The sequence below is a fragment of the Osmerus eperlanus genome, chromosome 20, assembly GCF_963692335.1.
Source record: "Osmerus eperlanus chromosome 20, fOsmEpe2.1, whole genome shotgun sequence".
Lineage (NCBI taxonomy): Eukaryota > Metazoa > Chordata > Actinopteri > Osmeriformes > Osmeridae > Osmerus > Osmerus eperlanus.
This window is the reverse complement of record NC_085037.1, coordinates 9423053-9445365: the sequence shown is the minus strand read 5'-3', so window position 1 is coordinate 9445365 and position 22313 is coordinate 9423053. Positions and strand designations below refer to the sequence as shown.

Sequence of the window (22313 nt, the reverse complement as noted above, 5' to 3'; positions counted from 1 at the left end):
CCTCCCCTTCAGAGGGGCGTTGCGTCTCTCTGGAAGAGAGGCATACCTCCTCAAACAGCATTAGTAATGAGAAACATGATGTTGCATTTGTTTGGTTGAGCGGCTGTTTTTGTATTCATCATTCATCACTTGGGAATAATGACAGATATTTTTTCCCCAATCCCCTCCAATCTGGGTACTCTGGCCCTTTCTGGTTGTGTCTTCCCCCGCCTTACACACTCCCCCACTCTTGACTTTTTCTTTCACACTATCTATATCTGTCTGTCTTTACTCCTGTTTTCCCTTCTTTTCTCCTCTTTTCTATATTCTCCCCTTCTCCATGTTCTGTCTCTTTACGTCCCGCACTCCACTTCTCTTTTTTTCTCTTTCGGCCGTCCTGCCCCCCCCCCCCCCCCTGCCTCCCAGGATCTGGATAAGACCCAGACAGAAATCATGCGTCACCACACCAGCATCAGTGAGCTGAAAAGGAGCTTCATGGAGTCCGTGCCAGACCCCAGGCCCAGCGAGTGGGACAAACGCCTGTCCACCAACTCACCGTTCCGCACCGCCAGCATCAACGGCCAGCTGCAGCCGGACGGGGTGAGTCCTGTCCTGGGAGGGAGGTAGAAGGACAAACTGGCTACTTGGATACTGTGAGATGTTTAAGAAATGCTATTCAGAGCTGGCACCAGTTTAACCATAGTCTCTGTGCAGTGTCTGTGCTCTCATTGTCCATTGAGAACACAAGAGGTTCTTGTGTTGTGTCACTTGTTGCACAGCGACATTAAACAATATCTTCCACTTGGTGGTGCTATGGTCTTCTCTCTCATCATTGAGTTAGTTTCGATGCAAATCTGATCCCAGTCATCAGAGGAAGCCTGTTGACTGACTCACGTCTTGGGCATTTGTTAGAATAGGGTCCCTTGCTGAGAACAGATGGGAAAAACACTGTGCGAAGCCACATTTACTGGAAATGTGTACAGAAAGGTGCAGTAGATTTGGTCAGTTCAGCTCTCACTTTGTGCACATGTTCAGTATGTAAAGATTCTGTGTGTGTGTGTGTGTGTATGCAGGTGAGGACACCCACCCGTTCACCTGCATACAGAGTAGTTGGTGGCATGTCAGAGGTAAAGGTACTCTAATTTGGTATTTACTAGCAGGGACTGCAGTGAGACAAAGCTAGCGGGCATTTCTTTATGAGCCAGATAAAGAACGGCCTGCAGCGTGAATGCAGCTGGAGGGCTGTGGGCTACAGGCAGGAAGAGTATCTGACCTTCTTCACTGGATTGCGCTCGCCCCCGCGACCTCATAGGCGCCTTCTTCTAAGCCACGCCCCCCTTTTGACCCCCCCCCCCCCTTCCCTGCCCCCTCTCCACCGCTCAGCTCCATGAATGGCTGCTGCCAGCTTGTCGCCCTGCTTGATCTGCCAACAGCATGGCTGGGTTTATCCCCGAAACTGAAGCTGCATGACTGTGATGACTGTGACTGAAGAAAAACCAAAAGAGAAACGAGTAGCAACAGCAACAACAGAAAAAAAAACTGACCCCCCCTCCTCCTCTTCATGTCATTGTCTTTCCCCCCCTATTCTCCTTCCTGTATCTATCCCCCACTGGGTGTCTTATGTTTTATGTTTTCTCTGTCTCCCCCTTGTCTCTCTCTCTTTCTCTGCCCTTCTTACATGCCGTCTCTGTCCTTTCTCCTCTCCCTCCTCTCCTTTCAAAGTCCTGCCCCTGCTCCCAGTCCACTCCACCTCCTCCACCTCCTTCACCTCCTTCGTCTCCCTCACCCCCAGCCTCACCCCTGCAGCCGGAGGGCGACACGGAGGCCCAGAGTGCAGCTCAGGCCGCAGGCCAGCGAGCTCTCACTTCTGCCCTGAAAACACAGTTTCTGTCCCAGACTTGAGCTGCCTGGAGCAGCCTGAATATCCTGCCAGTCCCCCCACACACCCTGGAGGGTCCTCCCAGTGCCAGGCTTTCTCTCATCTAGAGTTCTAGTCTTTTCATGTCCAGTGACTCTGCACTTTTCATGAGATGTCACAGCACAATTTCTATCCTAACCAATGACAAACAGTTCAAGGTCATTACATTACACAGGAGTCAGATGGCTGAGCGGTGAGGGAGTCGGGCTAGTAATCTGAAGGTTGCCAGTTCGATTCCCGGTCATGCCAACTGATGTTGTGTCCTTGGGCAAGGCACTTCACCCTACTTGCCTCGGGGGGAATGTCCCTGTACTTACTGTAAGTCGCTCTGGATAAGAGTGTCTGCTAAATGACTAAAAGTAAATGTACATCATCGGGCATCAGTCTGAGAGCCAGAATAACTCAGTTGAGTTGAAGTCACCTGAACTTGTTATCGCATGCAAGACATTTATAAAACCACAATATTTTTCTATCCTCATGGACACATGGAAAACAGATACATCAGTCTTTTGACTGACCTCTGTGCGTCAATTTCACTTGTCAGACAAGGCAGTGAGGATGGCACATTGTGGTCCTGCCTGCCGTTCCCAGGCCAGTTTCTATGGCGCTTCTCCCCACAACGGTGTGTAAGAGGCTGATGCACTGCCAAAATGGGTTGCACTAGCGAGCATTTTTACCTGCCAGAGAATCCCTTTCCATTCTCCGCCGTGGAGCAGAAGGCCATAAAAACCACCCAGCCCTTGTTGTCCTTCTCCTCCTCCTCCACTGCTGCCCCAGGGGTCTCGCCTGGTGAGACCACCCTGGACACATCCTCACTGCCCCGCTCTGCTCTGGCCTGACAGCCACCGCCAGATAAGACCCACACATTGATCCGTAGCTCTGATTCGGACCAGAGACTTATTTAACACCCCGCCCTCCAGGATTCCTCCTCAGCCTGACATCTCTCCTCTGTTGTTGAAATGACAGGAGGACACTATCCATAACCATCCCAGTGACTCACCATCCTCCTACACGTCCCCTCCCTCCCTTCCTCCCCACCTCCCTCCCTCCCTTCTCTGCCCCTACCCCTCCTTCTCCTCCCTCACGCCCTGTCTGTTGGTCATTCCCCACACGTCTGTTCATTGTTCTCTGTCTCTCTTGGTCTCCCGTTGCTGAGCACAGCGAGGGAAGCGTCCTTTGTTTGCACGGCAGGTAAGATTTCTGAGGGGGGCCCGAGGAGCAGGGGGCCGGCCGCTCCTCAGCCAGGACTTCCTGGAGGAGGAGGACGAGGAGGAGGAGGAGGAGGAAGATGAGGAAGAAGAAGATCAGGCCCGAGGGCCCACTGTGAGAGTGTCTATCCCCATGCCAGAAGAGGAGTGGAGCGTGACAAACCCATGCCAGCTGTACCCAGCCAGGCTCCCGCAGTCCCCCATCTCGGTCCTCCTGTCGGGCCTGCTGGTGATGGCGCTCACTTTCCTGTGGCTGGTGTTCATATGAGCCAGGTCAGAAGAGCAGCGCCCCCTTCTGGTGACCCCACGAAAGGCACTCGTCTGTGGAGAGAGTTTTGGGTCGGACGCTGGTTTCCTCTCTCTCCTTTCATCCTGTCCGTTGTTCCTTACTGTACCTGCTTCCTTTCCTCACATCCTACGCAACACACAAACCACACACACACACACACCAACACAGACTAGAACATGTCTACTGAGCATTCAAGTCACTGAAGGACAATGTTCCACTAAGGTCCTTCTTTCCAGTATTTTTCAGGAACAGATGAAACATTATAGGCGTCTTCGACGAGATACTTGAGTCCCTTTTTTTAAGGACTCAAATGACCAGTATTCGACAGGGAAAAGCCAACACGAGTCACATGGTATGACAGACTGGACTGCTTGTGTTAACCTGTTGCTCTACTTCATTTTCTCTCCTCTAAGACTCTTCTAAGTCTCTTCCCTCAGCGCCTCTGCCATACAACTCTAGCACAGTGCTCTGCTGTAGAAAAAGATTTACATACTGGATACTGTCACTAGCTACACATATATTTGGCCAACAAGTTGACAAAACCTCTCCAGGAATTCTAAGCATCTCTCTGCGATAAAAACAGATAGCCACTGTTACCAAGCTTTACAAGAACTGTGTTTATATTTCACCAGAGGCAAGCAGGGCGAGGAGAACTCTCCAACCTGGTTGAAGAGACAGCAAAACAAATGAGTTAATATTATTATCAACAAAGTGATGTAACTAAAATGGCCTTAAACTAAAGCTGATGCACTCCTTAGACATGGTGTACTTTGTTTACCCGAAATCTCTACTGGTTACCAAACAAAAAAGAACACTGGTTGCTAAGCGTTGCACTACAATTGATAGTATGCCACTTCCTTTGCTTGCTGTAAATCTAACCTGCGTGTTGTAACAATCACTGCCCAAAGAGGGGGTGTGAGAGAATACTTTAGATTGAGCTACATTTCATACAGTTCAGGTGTATAAAAAGATTTAAGTATAAAGAGATATTTCAACATTGCCTGGTGGCAGCACATGTTGGTTGATTCTGGTTGACACAAAAGCTAGATAACTATGTAAAAAAATCTTATTTTACACTAACTACATATTCTATCTTATGTGCGTAAGGTATGAAGCCATCAAAATGATCTTGTACTCTTCAAGGATCACTCTTGACCTTGTAGCAAAGTTGCACTGAGACAGGAGCAGGGACTGTAATAGTCCAGTATAACCTCCAAAAGAATGACACTTGTTCACTGTCATGTTTTAAAGCCTTCAAAAATGTTTACTTTGATACACTGTACCCTATCAGACAAGGGTGCTAAAGGCTTCCAACAGATCTATTGGTCGGTGCAAAAACCCTCTCAAATTAAGAATAAAAGTGACCATTGACCTAAAGCTTACGTACTGGACTATGAAGTATGTGGACACTACTCTGGGATAGAACTACAGTATATGTTTATCAATCTGAGTGAGGGTGCACAGTACATGCACTGTATGTATATATGTTAGTATGTGTGTCTGTATGTGTACTTGTGTGGGACCTACATGTTGTATACTGTTGAGATTATCAGAACATCGTCACTCCAACGCAGCAAGCCTGGAACGTTCACTGTGACACAGCCCACAGGAAATGAAGTCGTTCTGTGCTGATTAGGCTTTTTCTCCCCCTTTTTTCATTTAGTACGTTCATTTTTATTCTCTCGTTTTTATGCTTATTTCAGTGACAGTAATTTGTTGGAAACTTGGTGGCAGGTGTCACTGGCCGGTATAAACAAATAAAAGCACCTCATTAGGCATGTGTATTTTTGTAGGCAAAACGGATTTTGTTGAGAATAACTGCTTAAGTCAGCGCCTGCTTTTCTTTCCCTGTACTTGTAGGAGAGCAGAGTTGTCATTGGGATGACTCATTCATCAGGAAGTATCTCTAGGGGAGGCCGTCCTGGTGTTGAAGTGCAAATAGTCTCTTTATCTAAAAGGAAAATCTAATATTTGATCAATTAATTGTACTGTCATGATAGGGATCATTTTGCACAACAAGAAGAAAGGCCTTTTTAAAACTAAAACGTAAGCAGTCTGTACAAAATCAAGTCAAAAAATCGAATGTTATTTGTATTGGCTGTTTAAACGTGGGAAGTCTTTCATAAAAAGCCCATAGATATCATCAGCTGAGACCATCAGATATAATATATACGCCACTCTCCTTTCAACTGTGGAAAATTCAATTCAATATGTGAACAGCTTAAATCAAATGACTTTTTTTCTGGTACAGTGCCCAGAGATGAAAGATTAAAAAGCAAAATGAAAGTAATTCATGATGCCTCTGCTCTGCATAATTTGCATCTCTGAGCTGGGGAGTGTTGGTAATTGGCATGCCGTGTCACCAGGGCCTGCTTGGGGCTTGATCCTCCTCTCCCCATCCCAGAGGGGGACTTTTATTATGAAACTCACACATCTCGACCCATTGAGGGGGATGTCAGCTTACTGGTGATTGATCACATTCTGCCTCTGCCTCCAACCCCCTGGGAGCTCTGTTTTATTCAAGGCAATTAGTTTTTCTCTCTTGACAAGATTTTCCGCTCAACTAAATTGTTTGCTTTTTTGTAAAATACGTTTAAATTTTTCTGCATTAGATGAAGAAATATGTTGGTCCTACACTTGCCGGGATGTTTTGTTTGGAAAGGCAAACACCCGACCTGCATGGAACAGACAGTATTTCCTACATTTCAATAGTTCTGCACAAATCCTTTCCTTAAACCGCCTAGATACATATGAATGGGAAAATGTGTCCAAACTTTTGACTGTTACTGTATGGCTGGGATTAGTAGTTCTGTTTTGGATGTCCATTGGCTAGTATGAACTTGAATTTCTTGACCAGGAGGATCAGTAGAGCCAGGTAATTGTGGATGATTACCAGTAACTGACTAGGGATATGCTGTAGACTGTATAGGCTTGGTGAAATGAGAATCATTTGAGAGGATTACAACTCTACTTGGTAATGATTATGCGATTACATGAAGGCACAGAATGTATGTGATTGTGATGCCTGAAAACCTCTTATTTACTGAGTGTATGTTCCCCTAACAGAGCCCTGTGATGAAGACGCAAACCATCACTATCTCTGACGTCACCAACTCGGTGCGAGGCACAATAGACAACAAAGAGATCCCCATTGTGCACACCGAGACCAAGACCATCACATACGAGTCAGCACAGGTACAGCACTGCATCCTGACATGCCTCTGGAGACTTCTTCTCCCCCTCCCCTTCTTCCTCTCTATATCTTGTTTCTTTGTCTCTCTCTCCTCTCTGCTTCCCTAACTTGCTCTCTCACATTTGTATCTCTGTCTCTCTCACCCCCCATCCACCCCCCCCCCCCCCCTCCCCTGAAGCCCGTGGACAGCCTGGCAGAGCGGGACACTGGGATGTTGCTAAGTGCCCAGACCATCACCTCAGAGACAGTTAGCACCACCACCACCACGCAGATCACCAAGGTAACCCTGTCTCCAGCGTGCGAATTACGGGGGGGCTTGGGGGGGTTTGACCCCCCATATTTAAGACTTGGACCCCCCCAAAAGAGGTAAAAACAACAGGTCGGGGGGGGGTCGATACATTTATATATCGTTCTTACTTGTAATCGTAAATATTACTTTACGCCCTGGAGAAGAAGTTGACCCCCCAATTGATTTTTTAGTTTTTTTAATTACCCTTTGATTGTTATTGTATAATTCGCCCTCTGCCTGTCTCCCTTCTCTCCTGTAATGCACTCATCACAGCACAGGCCAGAGAGCCAGGTGCTTCCCCATGGCAACAATCAATAGCAGTCAATAGAGGACATCACCGCAGAGCTGTAATGAACTTGTGTTTTATATCAATCATGTCATTGGTATTGACTCAGCATATTGACTTCTTGATTTTGACGCCAGCTCGGACTAAATTATTGTTGGTTATCGGGGCACTTGTTTCAATACCTCATGGAGAGGGACCTTGCCTGTCCAGGGTTAGGGTCGCTGGTAGCCAGCTCTGTGTCTGTGGTGTGTTTATTTGGGACACGCCCACAAACAAACCAGCGTACCTGAGCATGGGGAGCGGTAGACACAAAGGCGGAAAAAACAACCAACACACAATACACAACCCCCAGGGTTGTAACAGCTCTTATCTGCTTTTGAATCCGTATCTGTTTTCTGTGGAGCTGTTGTTGGATGTGGATGATTATGTGAGAATGAGGGCTGTGGAAGTGGAGGGCCTGTGCTCTCTGCCTTTCTTCATCCCAGGACATCCATTATTCCCTTTCCTCAACCATGTTTATATATCTCTGTCTCTCTGTATTTCTCTTTTTCTCTTTCTCTCCTGTGGATTTCCCTCTCTGACTGTGTCTCTTCCTCGTGGATGTGTCTCTCTTTCTCTCTGGATTCCAGACAGTGAAAGGAGGGATATCAGAGACTCGCATCGAGAAGAGGATTGTCATCACTGGAGACACTGAGATCGATCATGATAAGGTGAGCAGGACACCAGCTCCCAGCTCTGCATCAGCTCTGCATCAGCTCTGCATCAGCTCTGCATCAGCTCAGCTCTCGGTGTGGGCTTGCAGGCCTTTTCGTATTAGTTAAGAGAAACATTCATCTTTCTTTCAGCTCGGAATGAATCGAATTGTTATTATTCCACATCTGTTCCACATCTGAGAAATGTGATGTAGTCCCAGTCTGTGTTTGTTGAGGGGAATATTAATCACTTTGTCCTCAGTGTGTGTTGCCCTGTGTGGTTTGTTTAATTCATTTGGAAAGAACAAAAATATATATACACGTCGCTGGGTGTGTTTATTTGCAGCTCTGATTTGTCTGGACTGAATGTGTTTGCAAATGAAGTAAGCATCGCCCGCACGCAGGCTTTCTGTTTCTATCATACGCAAATCTGTTTGAATAGTAACCCTGGAAACCCTTTTTCCTGTCTGTCCCCCCAGGCTCTGGCTCAGGCCATAAAGGAGGCCAAGGAGCAGCATCCAGACATGTCTGTCACCAAAGTGGTCGTGCACCAGGAAACAGAGATCACTCCAGAGTAGGCCCCACCACACCCCAGCCACAGTAAGTTTTATACACACACACACACACACACTTAGACCTCCAAAGCACCCTTCTCTCTGTCTTTGTGTGTTCTTTGGTTGCCTCTCCATTCGTCACCTGGTATTTCTGTGTCTTTGACCTTAGTTCTTGGTAGATAGCCTATTCACCTGCCAGCATCATCTTAACAACATGCTCACGTTATCTGTCCATACCTCCCATCAGCGGGCCAGCCTCAGATTACACACCACTGCTCTGGATCCTCCAGTCTGACAAACAACCCCCTCGCCCCCTCCCTCCACGGGCCTCTCTGGGAAACTGATTGGAATGGAAACCCCAGAGAGAGAAAGGGAAATGTACTGCCCTGCTCTGAGCTCCGCAGTAAATCCCTCCCTAGCTGTGCCTGTCTCCACGGCTCACAAACACACACGTCTCTCTGCGGCGTCACCCAGCCAAGCCTGATGTGGCCAGATATGGCCTTTATGTACACAGGGAAGAGAATGCCACAAGGCTTTGGTTTTAATATGAGCTCGCTAAAAGACGTGGAACACGGAATGGTTTTGTTCCAAACAAAGTCTTGATGAGTGGAGGACGTTAATGATAGCAGTCTCCAGTCTGATTACGCCACTGAAGCCATTACACACTTTAATGATATGCTAAGTGGTCTAAGAGAGACACACAACACCACATGTAAAACGATAAGAGGATAAATGATAATCAAGGCGGGGGATGAGGTTTAAATCAATGGTTTAACTGCTCAGTGGCTAAATCTAGTGGCCGTAAAGCGCTGTGCAGAGGAGAGGAGACAGGGGAGGTTTCAAACCAAACTGCCCGTCCTCACAATTTAGCATCGCCGTGAAACGGCGAGTATTTTCAGTTTACTCGAGCATACTCCAACATAGTAATCTGAAGGTTGCCAGTTCGATTCCCGGTCATGCAAACTGACATTGTGTCCTTGGGCAAGTCACTTCACCCTACTTGCCTCGGGGGAATGTCCCTGTACTTACTGTAAGTCGCTCTGGATAAGAGCGTCTGCTAAAATGACTAAATGTAACATGAAACAAGGAGTCGCTGCATGAGGTCTGTAAACACTGGTGCCCATGTGGCTTTAATTGTGGCCTAGTTTGTGTGAGTTTGTGCCGCCAGGCTGGGGCCTCTTAGCCAGCTGCCAGGGTGGTATGCACTGTATACACAGAGTACCCCCCCAACACACACACCACACCACCCCCCCCCCCCTCCCTCCCTCTGCCTCCTCTGGGGGTTGATCAGGCAGCGGGGCCCTCCTGTTATGTTCCCCCCGTGTCCCGCCTTGCGTCCGTTCTAGCCAGCACTGCTCTTGTTCTCACACACGTTAAATCAACTTCACTGTGTTTACTTCAGAGAGGCCTCCGAACATCGCTCGCATTGCTCCACCCTCCTCCTCTCCACCCTCCTCCTCTCTACCCTCATCCTCTCCTCTCCACCCTCCTTCTGTCCACCCTCCTCCTCTCCACTCTCCGCCTCTCCACTCTCCTCCTCTCTACCCTCATCCTCTCTACCCTCATCCTCTCCACCCTCCTCCTCTCCACCCTCCTCCTCTCTACCCTCCTCCTCTCTACCCTCATCCTCTCCACCCTCCTCTCTACCCTCATCCTCTCCACCCTCCTCCTCTCCACCCTCCTCCTCTCTACCCTCATCCTCTCTACCCTCATCCTCTCCACCCTCCTCCCCTCCACTTCTCTCCAGTCTGGATGGTCTCCTTCTCTCCCTCTGTCTTGTTAGCCTTATTCCCCAGACATGTTTACCATCATTGTGGCATTAGGGCGGTCAGATTCCTATATTAGAAGAGTTGCGTCAGTGAAGTACCAAGTGCTTGAGCGGTGACGTGATCATGTTTGGTCCCAGAGTAAAAAATGTTCCTTCTAGCCAGCCTTTGATTAGGATCCATTTAAGTGGTTCATATTCTGCCTAGTAGGTATGGTTACCCTAAAGTCTCAAAGTAAATATAATGTCATACTTACAGACATACTTGCAGTGTCAGATTGAGATTGATGCAACTCTTCTGATATCAAGCAAAGTAAAGCTCCCGGGTCTCCGCTTTTATTAGGATTTACTGTTTGAGGAAAACGTTGGGCATGTTTAATCCACTCAATTTCTCTCACTTTCTCTCTGTCATTCTCTCTCTGTCTCTCTCTCGGTCATTCTCTCTCTGTCTCTCGCTCTCGGTCATTCTCTTTCTGTCTCTCTCTCTGTCTCCCGCTCTCTCTCTCTCTCTGGCTCTCGTCTTTCTTTTGTCTTTCTGTTTCATAGCTGCCAGTGGAAACAGGGCACCAGGAACAGAAACACATGCAGCTCTTGCCCACCCTTCCCCGATCGTGTCCCCTCTCCTACACGTTTACCTCAGAACCCCTCCCCCCATCAACACCCCCATCCCCAACCTCACTGCCTTGGACAGACACACCAGACCAGATCTTCTAACTGCCAAAACCTGAATGACCGAACGACATCAAACTATCTTTTTCTAAGTGTAATGAAGTTAAAGAAATAACATTATTTGACTTTTTCACCTCTCCAATTTGTCTGGAGATTTTAAGGAAATTTCCGAGGGCATTCGATCTTTTAGTCATGTCGAGACTTTGTTGATATTTTTCTATGGCTTTTCTTACCGCTGTAATTGGTTATCAATATCTTCAAGTTTTGAGGGAACATTCTGGAAGGCAGGATTGTGGGTGATTGATCTGAGACTCTCCACTATCACAAAGATGAATTCCTCTTCAAGTTTAAAACACAACTGAGTTTGGTGTCATCTCTTGTACAGTAAAAGTTTATTTTATTTTCCCCTCTCAATGTCAAAAATATTTTTTCAATTTAAGTGTAAAAAAGATTGATCAAAACTGGGGGGGACCTTAGAGTGTTTCTCCTCTTTTGAACGTAATTATCTGGTGAATGATATTTTCATAGATTTATTATTTTAGTTGTCATTGTTGTAGTCAATCGAGTAGCTAAGGATTCAGGAGAAGGAAGTGTATTTAAAAAAGCATAATTTCATTCATTTATTTATTTTCATCTCTGTCTTACTTTTGTGAAAGTGTCCAGCATTTAGATGACCCGTCTGTTCACCACTGGTCTATAGTAACATGTTTTTGTATTAGGTCACATCACAGAGCATTCCAGTCACCAGCTACAGCTGGGTTTTTTGGTGGGGGGGGGGGCATGGCAGAGGCAACTTGATGTCCTGCATTCATTTGTATGTATTTCTACTTTTCTACCAAAGGGGGCAGTGTGTACACATCCACAGAGAGGAACAAGCATAAAGCATACAGTCTTTCTGCAGACAGTTTATCCATGCCAAACCCAAACAGGATTGGGATTAATTAGGGTTGATGTGATGCAGAGAGCAGCCATGATGGGTGACAAAGTAACTGATAAATGAGAAACAAGCAGCAAACAGAGACCCACATGACAGTGGATATAAACCTTTCTAGAGATCTCTGTACGTACAGTAGCCATGATGCTAGAAACTGAAGTTTGACAACATTTTTGTAAAGATTTCTATTCTTTTTACCTTTTATCTTTGAGATGCAATGATTTGGATTAAATGAATTGACCCACAAGTGATGTACACACTGTCCCTTCAAGCATTACCGACATTTAAGCTAAGATGACAGACAGCACATACAGTTTGTAAATGTTTGGTCTATTTTAACATGATGCTTTTATAGTACAAATAGTATTCTGTACAGAAGCCGATGTGTTGTAGTTCCTTTGGCGTGTTGTCCTCTTAGCTGTGGCACTCCCTTTTCTGCATTAGTCTGAAATGAGAGTTGAGACCAGCAAACACAGGTCCGTAGCGCACTTCCTCTGTCTCTCTCACTCTCCCTCTCTCCCTCTCCCTCTCTTTGTTTCTCTGTCTGTGTCATCACTGGAGGAGATGATGTAATAAAAGAGCACCAAGCACTGAATAAAAACAAACGTAGACACACTTTGCTCTGCAGGCGTCGTTTCTTTGTCATACAACACCCCAGCATCTCTTCAGACCGATTTGAACATGAAACAAGCGGTTGCTTGTAAATTCACGTAAAATACCACAGAAACCGACCTTTGGTTTTTTATTTGGGATATGGAGAACCCTGCAGGCTGTTGGGAGGAAGGTGGTCTGAGATGAAGAGGGGGCGCTGATGGTGCGGGCTGCTGCAGGTGACCTGGAACAACAACCCCCTCAGACAGCTCCCTGCGTCTGCTCTCAGAGATTACTCAGCCCCTCAGACCATCAGCTCTGCTGGTAGATAGGTCACATGGTTGACGTCCTGCTGTAAAGGAGAACTGCTGGGTGTAGACATCAACAGCTTCCGTACGTTATTCAGTCACACTTTTTTTTACTGAGGGGGATTTAGTGTGAAATCAGTCCAGTCCCTTTCACAGTGTACAGTTCTGGATACACCCAGAAACAAGGTTTCAAGTGAGCTCACTGTTGTCCCACATGAGGTAAACATGCTGATATCCAGACATAAACCTCAGTGTCTACCCAGAGTACTACTGGAAAAACTGCAAGCAAGGTAACTGTGAGCCAATAGGATTCCTCGTAGATGTCAACTAGCATTATATCCCGAAGGAGCAGTTACTGTAACAGAAAAGGTCAAGTGTAGAGCCCTGGCTAGGACACCATTATTTACTTTTCAGTCAATAAAAATAACAGTTTTTGGATGGGATAGTCAAGTAACGCACTCTTGATAAATAGTTTGTTGTTAAGTGCATTTGACAGACCATATTTTACGCTTACTGTACAATGTCATCGCAGCCATCTTCAGGCAGTAAAGAGCAAACTATTTGCTGGTTTGCGTTCATGGTGTTTGAATGTTTCTTTAATAAAGTGGAATCAACGCTGAGTTCATACTATTCTTAAAGAATTCTTGCAGGTATGTGGAACACAGACAATTGCACACTGAGAATGTTCCAGATGTATTCCGCATGGTCTCTATTTGCTGCTACAATTTCACTACTATCGTGTTGTACATACAAATCATAGCTGAAATGTAAGCGTGCATGGCACATAGCTCTGAAGAAGGTCTGCCGAGCCAATAAATAATGTAATGAAAGAAAGTACCTCTACTCTCAGGGCAGGGGGCTGTGCCTGACAGGTCTGCACATGGCCTTGGATTCATATTAATAAACACACCTGGAGAAACAATTATTGTTTTTTAAAGACAGCTGGTGCACCATGTGTAGCTGAAATCTGGGTCCGGTGATTAAATCTGCACCTAAAATGTTCACGTGTTTGTCGGTTGTGTTTTTTCTCTTTTACGTTGGTCTGTTTATTTTCTCTCTTCCTCCCAACCCCCCTCTCTCCCCCTTTCCCTCTCTTTCTCTCTCTATCTCTCACCTCACTTTAAGTAGTCTTACATGAACAGACAGTAAAAGTACAGCATGTGTGCAGACAGTACTGGATAGTAATATGTAAGGAGATTTGGTTTCCTGTCGACTTCTCCATAAAGGACTTAAAAGCATAGCCGGAAGAAAGCAGGAATAATCCCAGCGGTGTTCTCTGTCTCCTCTGCCGACATGGATGTTTTGCACAATTGTAGAGAGATGCAATTAAAGTGGCAGAGGTTTTGGGGGCTCTTGTTACGTTGAACATGGTGTGCAAACACTGCGGCACTAACACTCTCCTCAGCATCTAGTGGAAGAGCACAAGCCTCGTAGGAAGATGAAATAATAATGAAATATTGATACTCTGATTAAATAACTTTTTGTACCCAGAAGCACATTTTTATCTAGATTGGATTTATCTTGATTTGGATTCTGAAATGGAACGAAATGTCCCTGAGGTTCCACCCCCAAAGACACTTAGGCTTCCCTTTTATACCCTTTTATGTGTTCAGCATTAACATTTGTATGTTTAGCTTTGAATTTCACTGCCAAAAAGAACCTGTAACCATTGTTGTGACAGCCATATCCAGCTTTCATTTTAAAACAGTAGTTCGGTTAAAAACGGTTCCCATTAGTCACAACCACATCATCTCCTGAGGCTGGACTCAGACCCAAATGCCATGCTGCCTTCAACCTCTCAGTTATACCACTAATTTCATTCAAGTGCAGAAACACATTCTCTTTCATCTTACCTGTCCTCAGACTGCCATGTCAGGCAAATAGAGGAGGTTTTATTGGAATAAGAGCTGCCACACAGCCGCTCTCTGTATTTATCACCTGAACATGGTCCAAAGCATAAGTGCTGCGGTAGTTATTGCCAACTGTACAAACTCACAACCACCTGTTCATTGTCATGCCCTTGGCGACATGCAGGTGTAATGGTAGCCTGTGTGATGGCAGTGTGTGTCCAGAGGGGCCCGGGGCAGCCCGGGGGAGCTTTGCTGAGCTAATTGAGCTAGGTTGGGTAATGGAAGCAGCACCAAGAGTCTTCCGTCTGCAGCCCTTCAGCCTCCTCCTTCTCTCCCTCTCTCAGAGCCCCTCAGACGCTCCACTGCATAGTTAAACAGCCATCTGCATTAGGAGCCGCTCTATCACACCGTACTGTTGTTTACCTCTGCCTCCGTGCCTCGTCTCGCTCTATGCACCCCTCTCTTTCTCCCTCTACAACCCATCCTCACGTTATTCACCGTTTCATTAACGGTGGCATTTCATCCGCCTTTATTTCTGCTTTCATTCCCCTTGCTTTTAAGTTCACCCTCCCTCTCTCTCCCAATCTCTCTCCCTCGCTCTCTTTCTCTCTCTCCCTCCCTCTCCCACTCTCTCTCTCTCCCTGACCTCTGTCATCCCTCTCTGGACAGCTCTAACCTCAGGCCACCATCATCATCTTTTGATGAAGAGTGACACATGTCCTGGCTGTGTGCTGCTCGTCCCTTGGGACTGGCTCTCCTTGTCTTCTCCCAGGTCGCACCCTCACTCTGTCAAACCAGATGAGTCCTGCACAAACTGCCACACCTGTTTCCACCTGCCACCATCGACTCTGAGCCATACTGAAGCCATCCACTGAACGTTTACCGCTGTTGAACTGATGTACAACTTCTGTGCGCTATAATTTTGCTTCTGTTTTGCGAGTTGTGTGGTTTGTTAATGAACACCGAGCCAGACTGTTTGCCTCTGTGTCCCTCCCTCAAGCTTGAGGATCAGAAACCTGCCAGCAGGTGTTTTGGCACCTATGTCATCTTTTCAGAGATTTGGGAAAACCGCCGTGAGGCCAGGCATATTTATTACCTGATTAAATATTCAAGCACTGTATGGTAGGAATATAGAGAAGCCATGTCAGGACCCCCGGCACTGTCTCCCAGTCATGCAGGTCCGCTGTGACATCAGGGACAACCCACACCACACCGTGTCAACATGAGGGTAGAGTGGCCACTTGAGAGCCAGGTTCTTTCTCATGTCCTTCGAAGGCTGTGGGACTATGCTGTCCCTCTTGTGCTCTAAAAGTCCTGGGTACGGTGAGTTGGGGCAGATTTACAATAAATATTTTACAGTGCCATTACTCAAACCGTGACTGGTAGCACCAGACTAATGCCCCCTCCCCGTCTCCCCAACCATCGCTTGTACCATAAAGATGACCTGCCAGTAATGATGACTCTGGTGTTGAAGGGAAGCCCACGCCCTCCTCACGACCCCTAATCTCCTGCCCCTCATTAACTGAACCCCCTCCAACAAGGCACCACAGTCTCTCTGCCACAGGAAGACACGAGGACAAGATTGAGGTAACATTGAGCTGAGGCACTGCCTGGGAATGGCCCCCGCAGGACTCGGGTGATGCTGGGTGCCTGTGGATCACCTGTCAATCAGAGCCTAGCGCCACACTCACCACCCTCCAGCCTAATGCGCTGAGAAGAAACTCCACGGGTTTAGGGGCCGTGTGAAAACATCCGCCAGATTGGAAAGTAGCAGCACAGAGGATGGGCATCCTAGCCTCTGTCGGTGTCCTTCCAGGTGAGAGTGACCTTGCAGGAGAGCAGATGACATTAGCCTCTATGTCTCTGGCCAGTCTCAGCTCAGACAGCCCAGGCAGAAACACGTAGACCATTTCCAATGGATTTTTAGAATGGAGTTAGGTAAAGAGGTAATCAGTCTCACCTGTCCAGGAGCAGCAAGATGAGTTTGTTGCTTTCTCTCACACTTTTTCATCAGCTCTTTCGTTTCGATTGTCTCGTATTTACGTAACTCAATCTTTCTTTCTCGACTCTCGTTCTTTTTCTTTCCTCCCGGTGTCTCTCCCTTACTGCGTGTGCAGCGTTTCTCTCTCTCTCTTTCTCGCTCTGCTTCGATTCCATTCCCTTTTTTCCCCTCCTCTGATTCCCCTCCCCTGCCAGCTAAATCTCTGCCTCCACCTGCTCACTCCGTGGGTAAGTGTCACATTTTCTAACCGACTGGGAAAACGTCAGGAAAGTTGGGGACCGGGTTTGTTCGTGTTCTCTTGGGGTTGTAGCGCTTTCACATGCTTAGTTTTTCCATGCTCCATCCTCCATCTGTGTCCCCAACCTTTCTGTCACATCTGTGGGGAGGGACAGTCACATAGCAGGTGGTCACAGTGTGCTGGTTTCACACTATGTAGTGCAGGAATGACCGCTGCCACTGTACAGGCACAGATAGGTCTCATGTGAACCATCAAGTCTGTTTAATTTTCCATTCAGATGTTTTTACTCATTGTGTTGGTGTGTTTGCGTGTGTGTGTGTGTGTGTGTGTGTGTGTGTGTGTGTGTGTGTGTGTGTGTGTGTGTGTGTGTGTGGGTGGGGGTGTGTATGCATGTGACTGTGTGTCATTGTTTGTGTGTGTGTGTGATTTTGTGTGTTTGTGTTGTCTTTGCTGCCTGGTGTTTTACTTCCTCCATGCCCATTGGCAGTGCAGTGGAACAGATTGTTAGCATTATCTCCCTGGCTGTGATAACGCAGCATTTGTAGCATGTATTTTTATCGCCAGCAGAACAGCCCTTCGTTGGCTTTGTTACTGACCCTCTTTGCAGATCCCATGACTGACAGCCAGTGAATAGGTCCTGCTCATCTTGAGACCAGGATCTGGCAGGCCTGCCCAGAGGTACCCAACCATGTGGAAAAACAGCTTTACCTTTTTCAGCCATCGCTCTCTCTCTCTCTCCGTCTCTCTCTCTCTGTCTCTCTCTTTCCGTCTCTCTCTCTCTGTCTCTCTCTCTTTCTCTCGCTGTCTCGCTGTCTCTCTCTGTCTCTCTCTCTGTCTCTCTCTCTCACTGTCTCTATCTGTCTTTATCTCAACTGTTACTTCTTCCTCCACCTCTACTTCTCTCTCCTTTTTCTGACCCAGTCTTCTTCCTTTCCAAGTCTGTTTTTAGCCCCTGATGATCTGCATGTTTCTGTGTCTCTTCCTGAACCCCTGCTGCTTTCTGTTCTCTTCTGTGGGATGGCTGGCATCATGGACCCTGCTCCTTCCCTGGGGATGTCTAACCACAGCTAATGTGAGCTGATTCAGAGGATTGCGTCAGATTACACGCACACACTATGTCCTCTGGTCATATAACCAATGTGTCTGAGAACAGGACATGTTGTGTGATATACATTCCTGTATGATATTTCGGTATTCCTTTCATTCGCAGGGAGCTTGCTACAGTCATCTGGTAAAAATAAGGGAAGTAGTGAACAAAACATAGTGAAACCTCTGTCATTGCCCTTTGTCCTCTGTTTACAGGTGTTTACACTTGTTATCAACATGTTTCCAGAGGCTATGTTACAGTAATGTCTTCAGATACTTTTTCAGATTTGGGCTGTATCGCTCCTTCAAGTGTCTGCCTCTCCCCGCACAACCAAACCCAGAGCAAATCTCATGTGGGCTGAAAATTACAGCTGGCTGCATTCTGTTGATTAGAAGTAGCTGGAGGTTAGTCAGGTCCACGCAACCAACTGCCGGATGATGAGAGAGCCTGTCGCTGCATTCCTGATATGTCCTCCTGTTTATGATTTTTGTCCCACTGGTCATACATTTAGAATCCTTTTGTTAATCCTGTGGGATCACCACCGATTGTGGGATTGTGTGACGTGTGTTCACAGGTTTTTTTGTCATGTGTTTCGGTAGATCCATCCAATTGTGAAATCCCTTAACAAGGGGATTGGTTGGCTACATGACTCACATAAATAAATGAAAAGGACTTAAAGGAATCTATTTCCACTGCCTCCTGGGAAATTATATGAAGTGGTGGTCAAAGAGACAATGAATCAAGCCACAGTTCAGGGCTACCCTTAGTTTGGCAAGTTTTGAGAGGTGATTATTTACTTGTCAAGCCAAAACATAAAGCAATTTTGAAACCTAGCCAGAGGTTTCTGAGGCTATATTTGCCAGTTGACAGTTTTGGTTCGAAATAAAGCTAGTCCATCAACTTCAGTGGTGCATTACTATGTTCTTTATGTTGTGCTCTACTGTGCTGCATCACATCCGGTTGTGTTGAGTGGATGTGATTAACATGAGTTAGTCTAACCCTACACCAACTGTCCATTCTGTAAATTAGACTTTATAACTGTTTCACTGTTTATGTCTGTTATTTAATGGACACAGAGTTAGTCCATAGAAACGTGTTTGTTTCTGTCTGCGTCATTCTCATCAGGATATGAGTACCAGCTCTCCCACTGAGTTTGTTATTTGAAAAATCTCTGAAAAGGGAATTCTCTTGGGCAAGGGAGCTTTGGTCATTAGGAGCATATTCAATCTGTTTCATTTGCTTCTCAAACAAAATTCTCAGGTGAGAAATAGAACAGCAGGTGGAACCTCTATGTGTAAACACAAAGTAGAGCTAGTCCAAAACTTGTGTGTGTGTGAGTGTGAGGGGGTGGTTTAGAAGTGGTGGCTGTGTTTGTGTGAGTGTTTACAAGTGTGATTGTGTGTTTATGTCTGTATCCTCCTCTGTCTTTACCTCTGTGCTCCTACTGGATGTGTTTGCCACAGACATTTCATGTTTAAAGCTCCCTTTCTTCTGCCTGCTGTGCATCTGGAATGAGCAGAGACAATGTTCATGTTTTAGAGGCAGTTGGAGGCTGCTCCAGCCCAGGTTAATGGCCTTCCCCAAGCGGGCCTGGGTGTAATGTGGGCCGCAGGCTGGGTGAGCAGCGAGACCTTGGACTGTGGCCTCGCAAAACCTTCAACCAAGGACAGGAAATGTATAATGTATGGTATTATGTATGGCTTTATTTATTTATGGAAAACATGAACACTTTTTTTTTTGCTACATGATTATAAATGATCTCAATACCTTTTTCATTTCAATCTTATTTAAATGTTGTGTTATATTCATAGGGTGGCTTTGTAACTGTCTAGGGATTACAGATGAATAATAGCCCTTTGGCTAACTCTGGCGCATGTACAGCTATGTTTATTTATGTGCACTGTCCCCTGTTAAATACACCAATAAATATATATACATGGATAAACTTATACTGCATATCATATCTTGGCTGTGTAAGGGGTTTTACATTGGCCAAACAACCAGAACAGTGCCCTGATCAAGCATTAAAACCATAAAAAAAATTACATGAGCTTGGGTGCCAGATGTGTATCAACCCCACATTCTACGCTCAAATGAAGAATATACTGGATAGCTAAAAAGTTATAGATTTACATATAGGCCTACTGTAGATATTTTAACAGTGAGATTGTAAATCATTGAAAAGTAATGGATTAATCCATTGGTCAAAAGGTATGCATATAATCGGCTTGTTACCTGCCTGGAAAGTGTTTTCACCCGAGTTTTATTAGCCGGAACAAGTTGAACAACTTTGATCTGCTGTCAAAGCCTTTCTTCTGTTCTCCAAAGCCCATTATCTATCCATCATCTCAGGTCTGGGCCAGGACGCTTGTTTCCACTAGATTAGTAGGTTCACCTTCAGTTTGAGGACAAGATGAGCGCATGCTGCAGCAGTTGGGAGAAGAGAGGCGAGTGCTGACACTTCCGGCGCCCAGGGCTCCAAACTCTTCAGGGGACAGGCACAAAATGCCAGACACCACTGAGGTGTGTGGCAATCGAAGTTTGGCTGCTGCCAAGGGCAACCAGACCCAAGCTGGAACCATGTGGCTCAGTGATGTGTCATCATCACACCAGGAGGGCTCACTGGAGGCACGGTCTGTCTGTTGACTTCTACGTCCACCAATTGGAGTCGCTTTTTAAAGTTCGTATTCATGTCGATATTTATCTTCTTCATATACTGTTTCTATATATTTTGGTTTATATGGTAGCTCATATGGAATGTATTTAAGTCTGTTTGGACTTGAATGAGGAACACATGCATATTTGAACACGCATTCCAACTGAGTTTTTGAAAGTGGCTGATTTGTCCGTCTGTATCTAATCTTCATCAGTCCTTGAGTCATTGTCTCTCCCAGTGCATATCAACACAATATGTGCAAAGCAATGCTGTTTTACTACTTTAGGAAAAACCAGCCCAAGTAAAAGATTCCTTATTGCCTTCCGGTTGGTTTTCTTTGCATCATCTTATGCTGCCCGATGAATTAACATACCAAACCAAATTCGAGACCGCATAAGCTTTAAATTACTTGTTGTTTGTAGTCATATCAAATGTCATGGGAATGTATAGCACAGAGAAACATATTTTTCTCCATCACAACATCTAGAATAGTCCAACTGTTTATTGTGGTGCAGTTTCTCTGACGTTGTCTATAAACCTAAGGGTTCAAGGAATTTTTGGCCTACGTGAATCAAAGGGATAAGAAGTTTATTGAAGTCTGTCTGGGTGGAGTGCCTGATTTGTGCTGTGCTCTCCCTGGCCTTGGGACAATATGGTCTTGCTAGTTACAGCAATTTGCATCTTCAGTATTGTCGGCTTGAGTTATATAACCCCCCGCTCCTGAAATACGCTGATTCAAACATCCCTTGCTCTCAGTGTCTATGCTTAATTGGTTTTGCAAAGCCTTTTATCAAACCCCTTGGCCTTTGTGTGAAATCACTCTAATCGTGACGGCATTTTTTTTAGCACTCTGAAGCATTTGCAGATTAATCAGAATCAGAATCAGAATGGGATTTATTCGCCATGAAAGTTTGCACAGACAAGGAATTTGCTTTGGCAGGAAGGTGCATACAATAAACATATACCTAAAATTTTAATATGTGGACTATCTATACTAAGGGTACATAAACTAGCAGTACTAAGTGGGATTAGAATAGAATTAAATATACAATAAAATAAAATATAAGTTGCCGTAAATTACAATATAAAAATACAAAAATACAAATATTACAAAAAATACAAATGTACAAGATACCATTTTGTAATGCAGTGCAAAAAGCAGTGTGTTTTAAGCAAGAAGTCATTAGAGTCAGTGTGGTCCCTTGGCCTTGTTGAAGAGGCCAACAGCGGAAGGGAAGAAACTGTTTTTGTGGCGTGAGGTATTGGTCCTGATGGACCGCAGCCTTCTGCCGGAGGGGAGTGACTGAAACAGGGAGTGTCCAGGGTGGGAGGAGTCGGCCACAATCTTCCTCGCTCGCCTCAGGGTCCTTGAGGTGTGCAGGTCCTCGAGGGTAGGCAGATTGCAGCCAATCACCTTCTCAGCAGTGCGGATGATACGCTGCAGTCTGCTCTTGTCCTTGGCAGTGGCAGCAGCGTACCAGACGGTGATGGAGGAGGTGAGGATGGACTCAATGATGGCTGAGTAGAAGTGCACCATCATTGTCTTTGGCAGGTTGAACTTCTTCAGCTGCCGAAGGAAGTACATCCTCTGTTGTGCTTTCTTGATGAGGGAGCTGATGTTCAGTTCCCACTTGAGGTCCTGGGAGAGGATAGTGCCCAGGAAGCGGAAGGACTCCACAGTGTTGACTGGGGAGTCACACAGGGTGATGGGGGTGAGTGGGGCTGTGTTCCTCCTGAAGTCCACAACCATCTCCACTGTCTTAAGAGCATTGAGCTCTAAGTTGTTCTGGCTGCACCAGGTCACC

General features: G+C 46.0%; 1 protein-coding gene across 14 annotated transcripts in view; it reads left to right on the top strand.

Moving 5' to 3' along the window:
• Window positions 1-12391, top strand: part of epb41a (erythrocyte membrane protein band 4.1a) — a 40172-nt gene extending 27781 nt beyond the window's left edge. For 8 of the 14 annotated variants that reach the window (XM_062487126.1, XM_062487132.1, XM_062487134.1 and 5 more), the window contains 7 exons: window positions 406-579; window positions 1053-1106; window positions 6461-6589; window positions 6766-6867; window positions 7792-7872; window positions 8334-8454; window positions 10720-12391. In XM_062487126.1, the coding sequence (XP_062343110.1) occupies window positions 406-579; window positions 1053-1106; window positions 6461-6589; window positions 6766-6867; window positions 7792-7872; window positions 8334-8432 (639 nt within the window). In that variant the 3' untranslated portion in view covers window positions 8433-8454; window positions 10720-12391. Of the gene's footprint in view, window positions 1-405; window positions 580-1052; window positions 1107-1701; window positions 2078-3058; window positions 3379-6460; window positions 6590-6765; window positions 6868-7791; window positions 7873-8333; window positions 8455-10719 lie in introns of those variants that run through there. The other 6 variants (XM_062487128.1, XM_062487138.1, XM_062487139.1 and 3 more) reach the window with 4 other exon arrangements.
• The last annotated feature ends 9922 nt before the right edge of the window (window positions 12392-22313 follow it).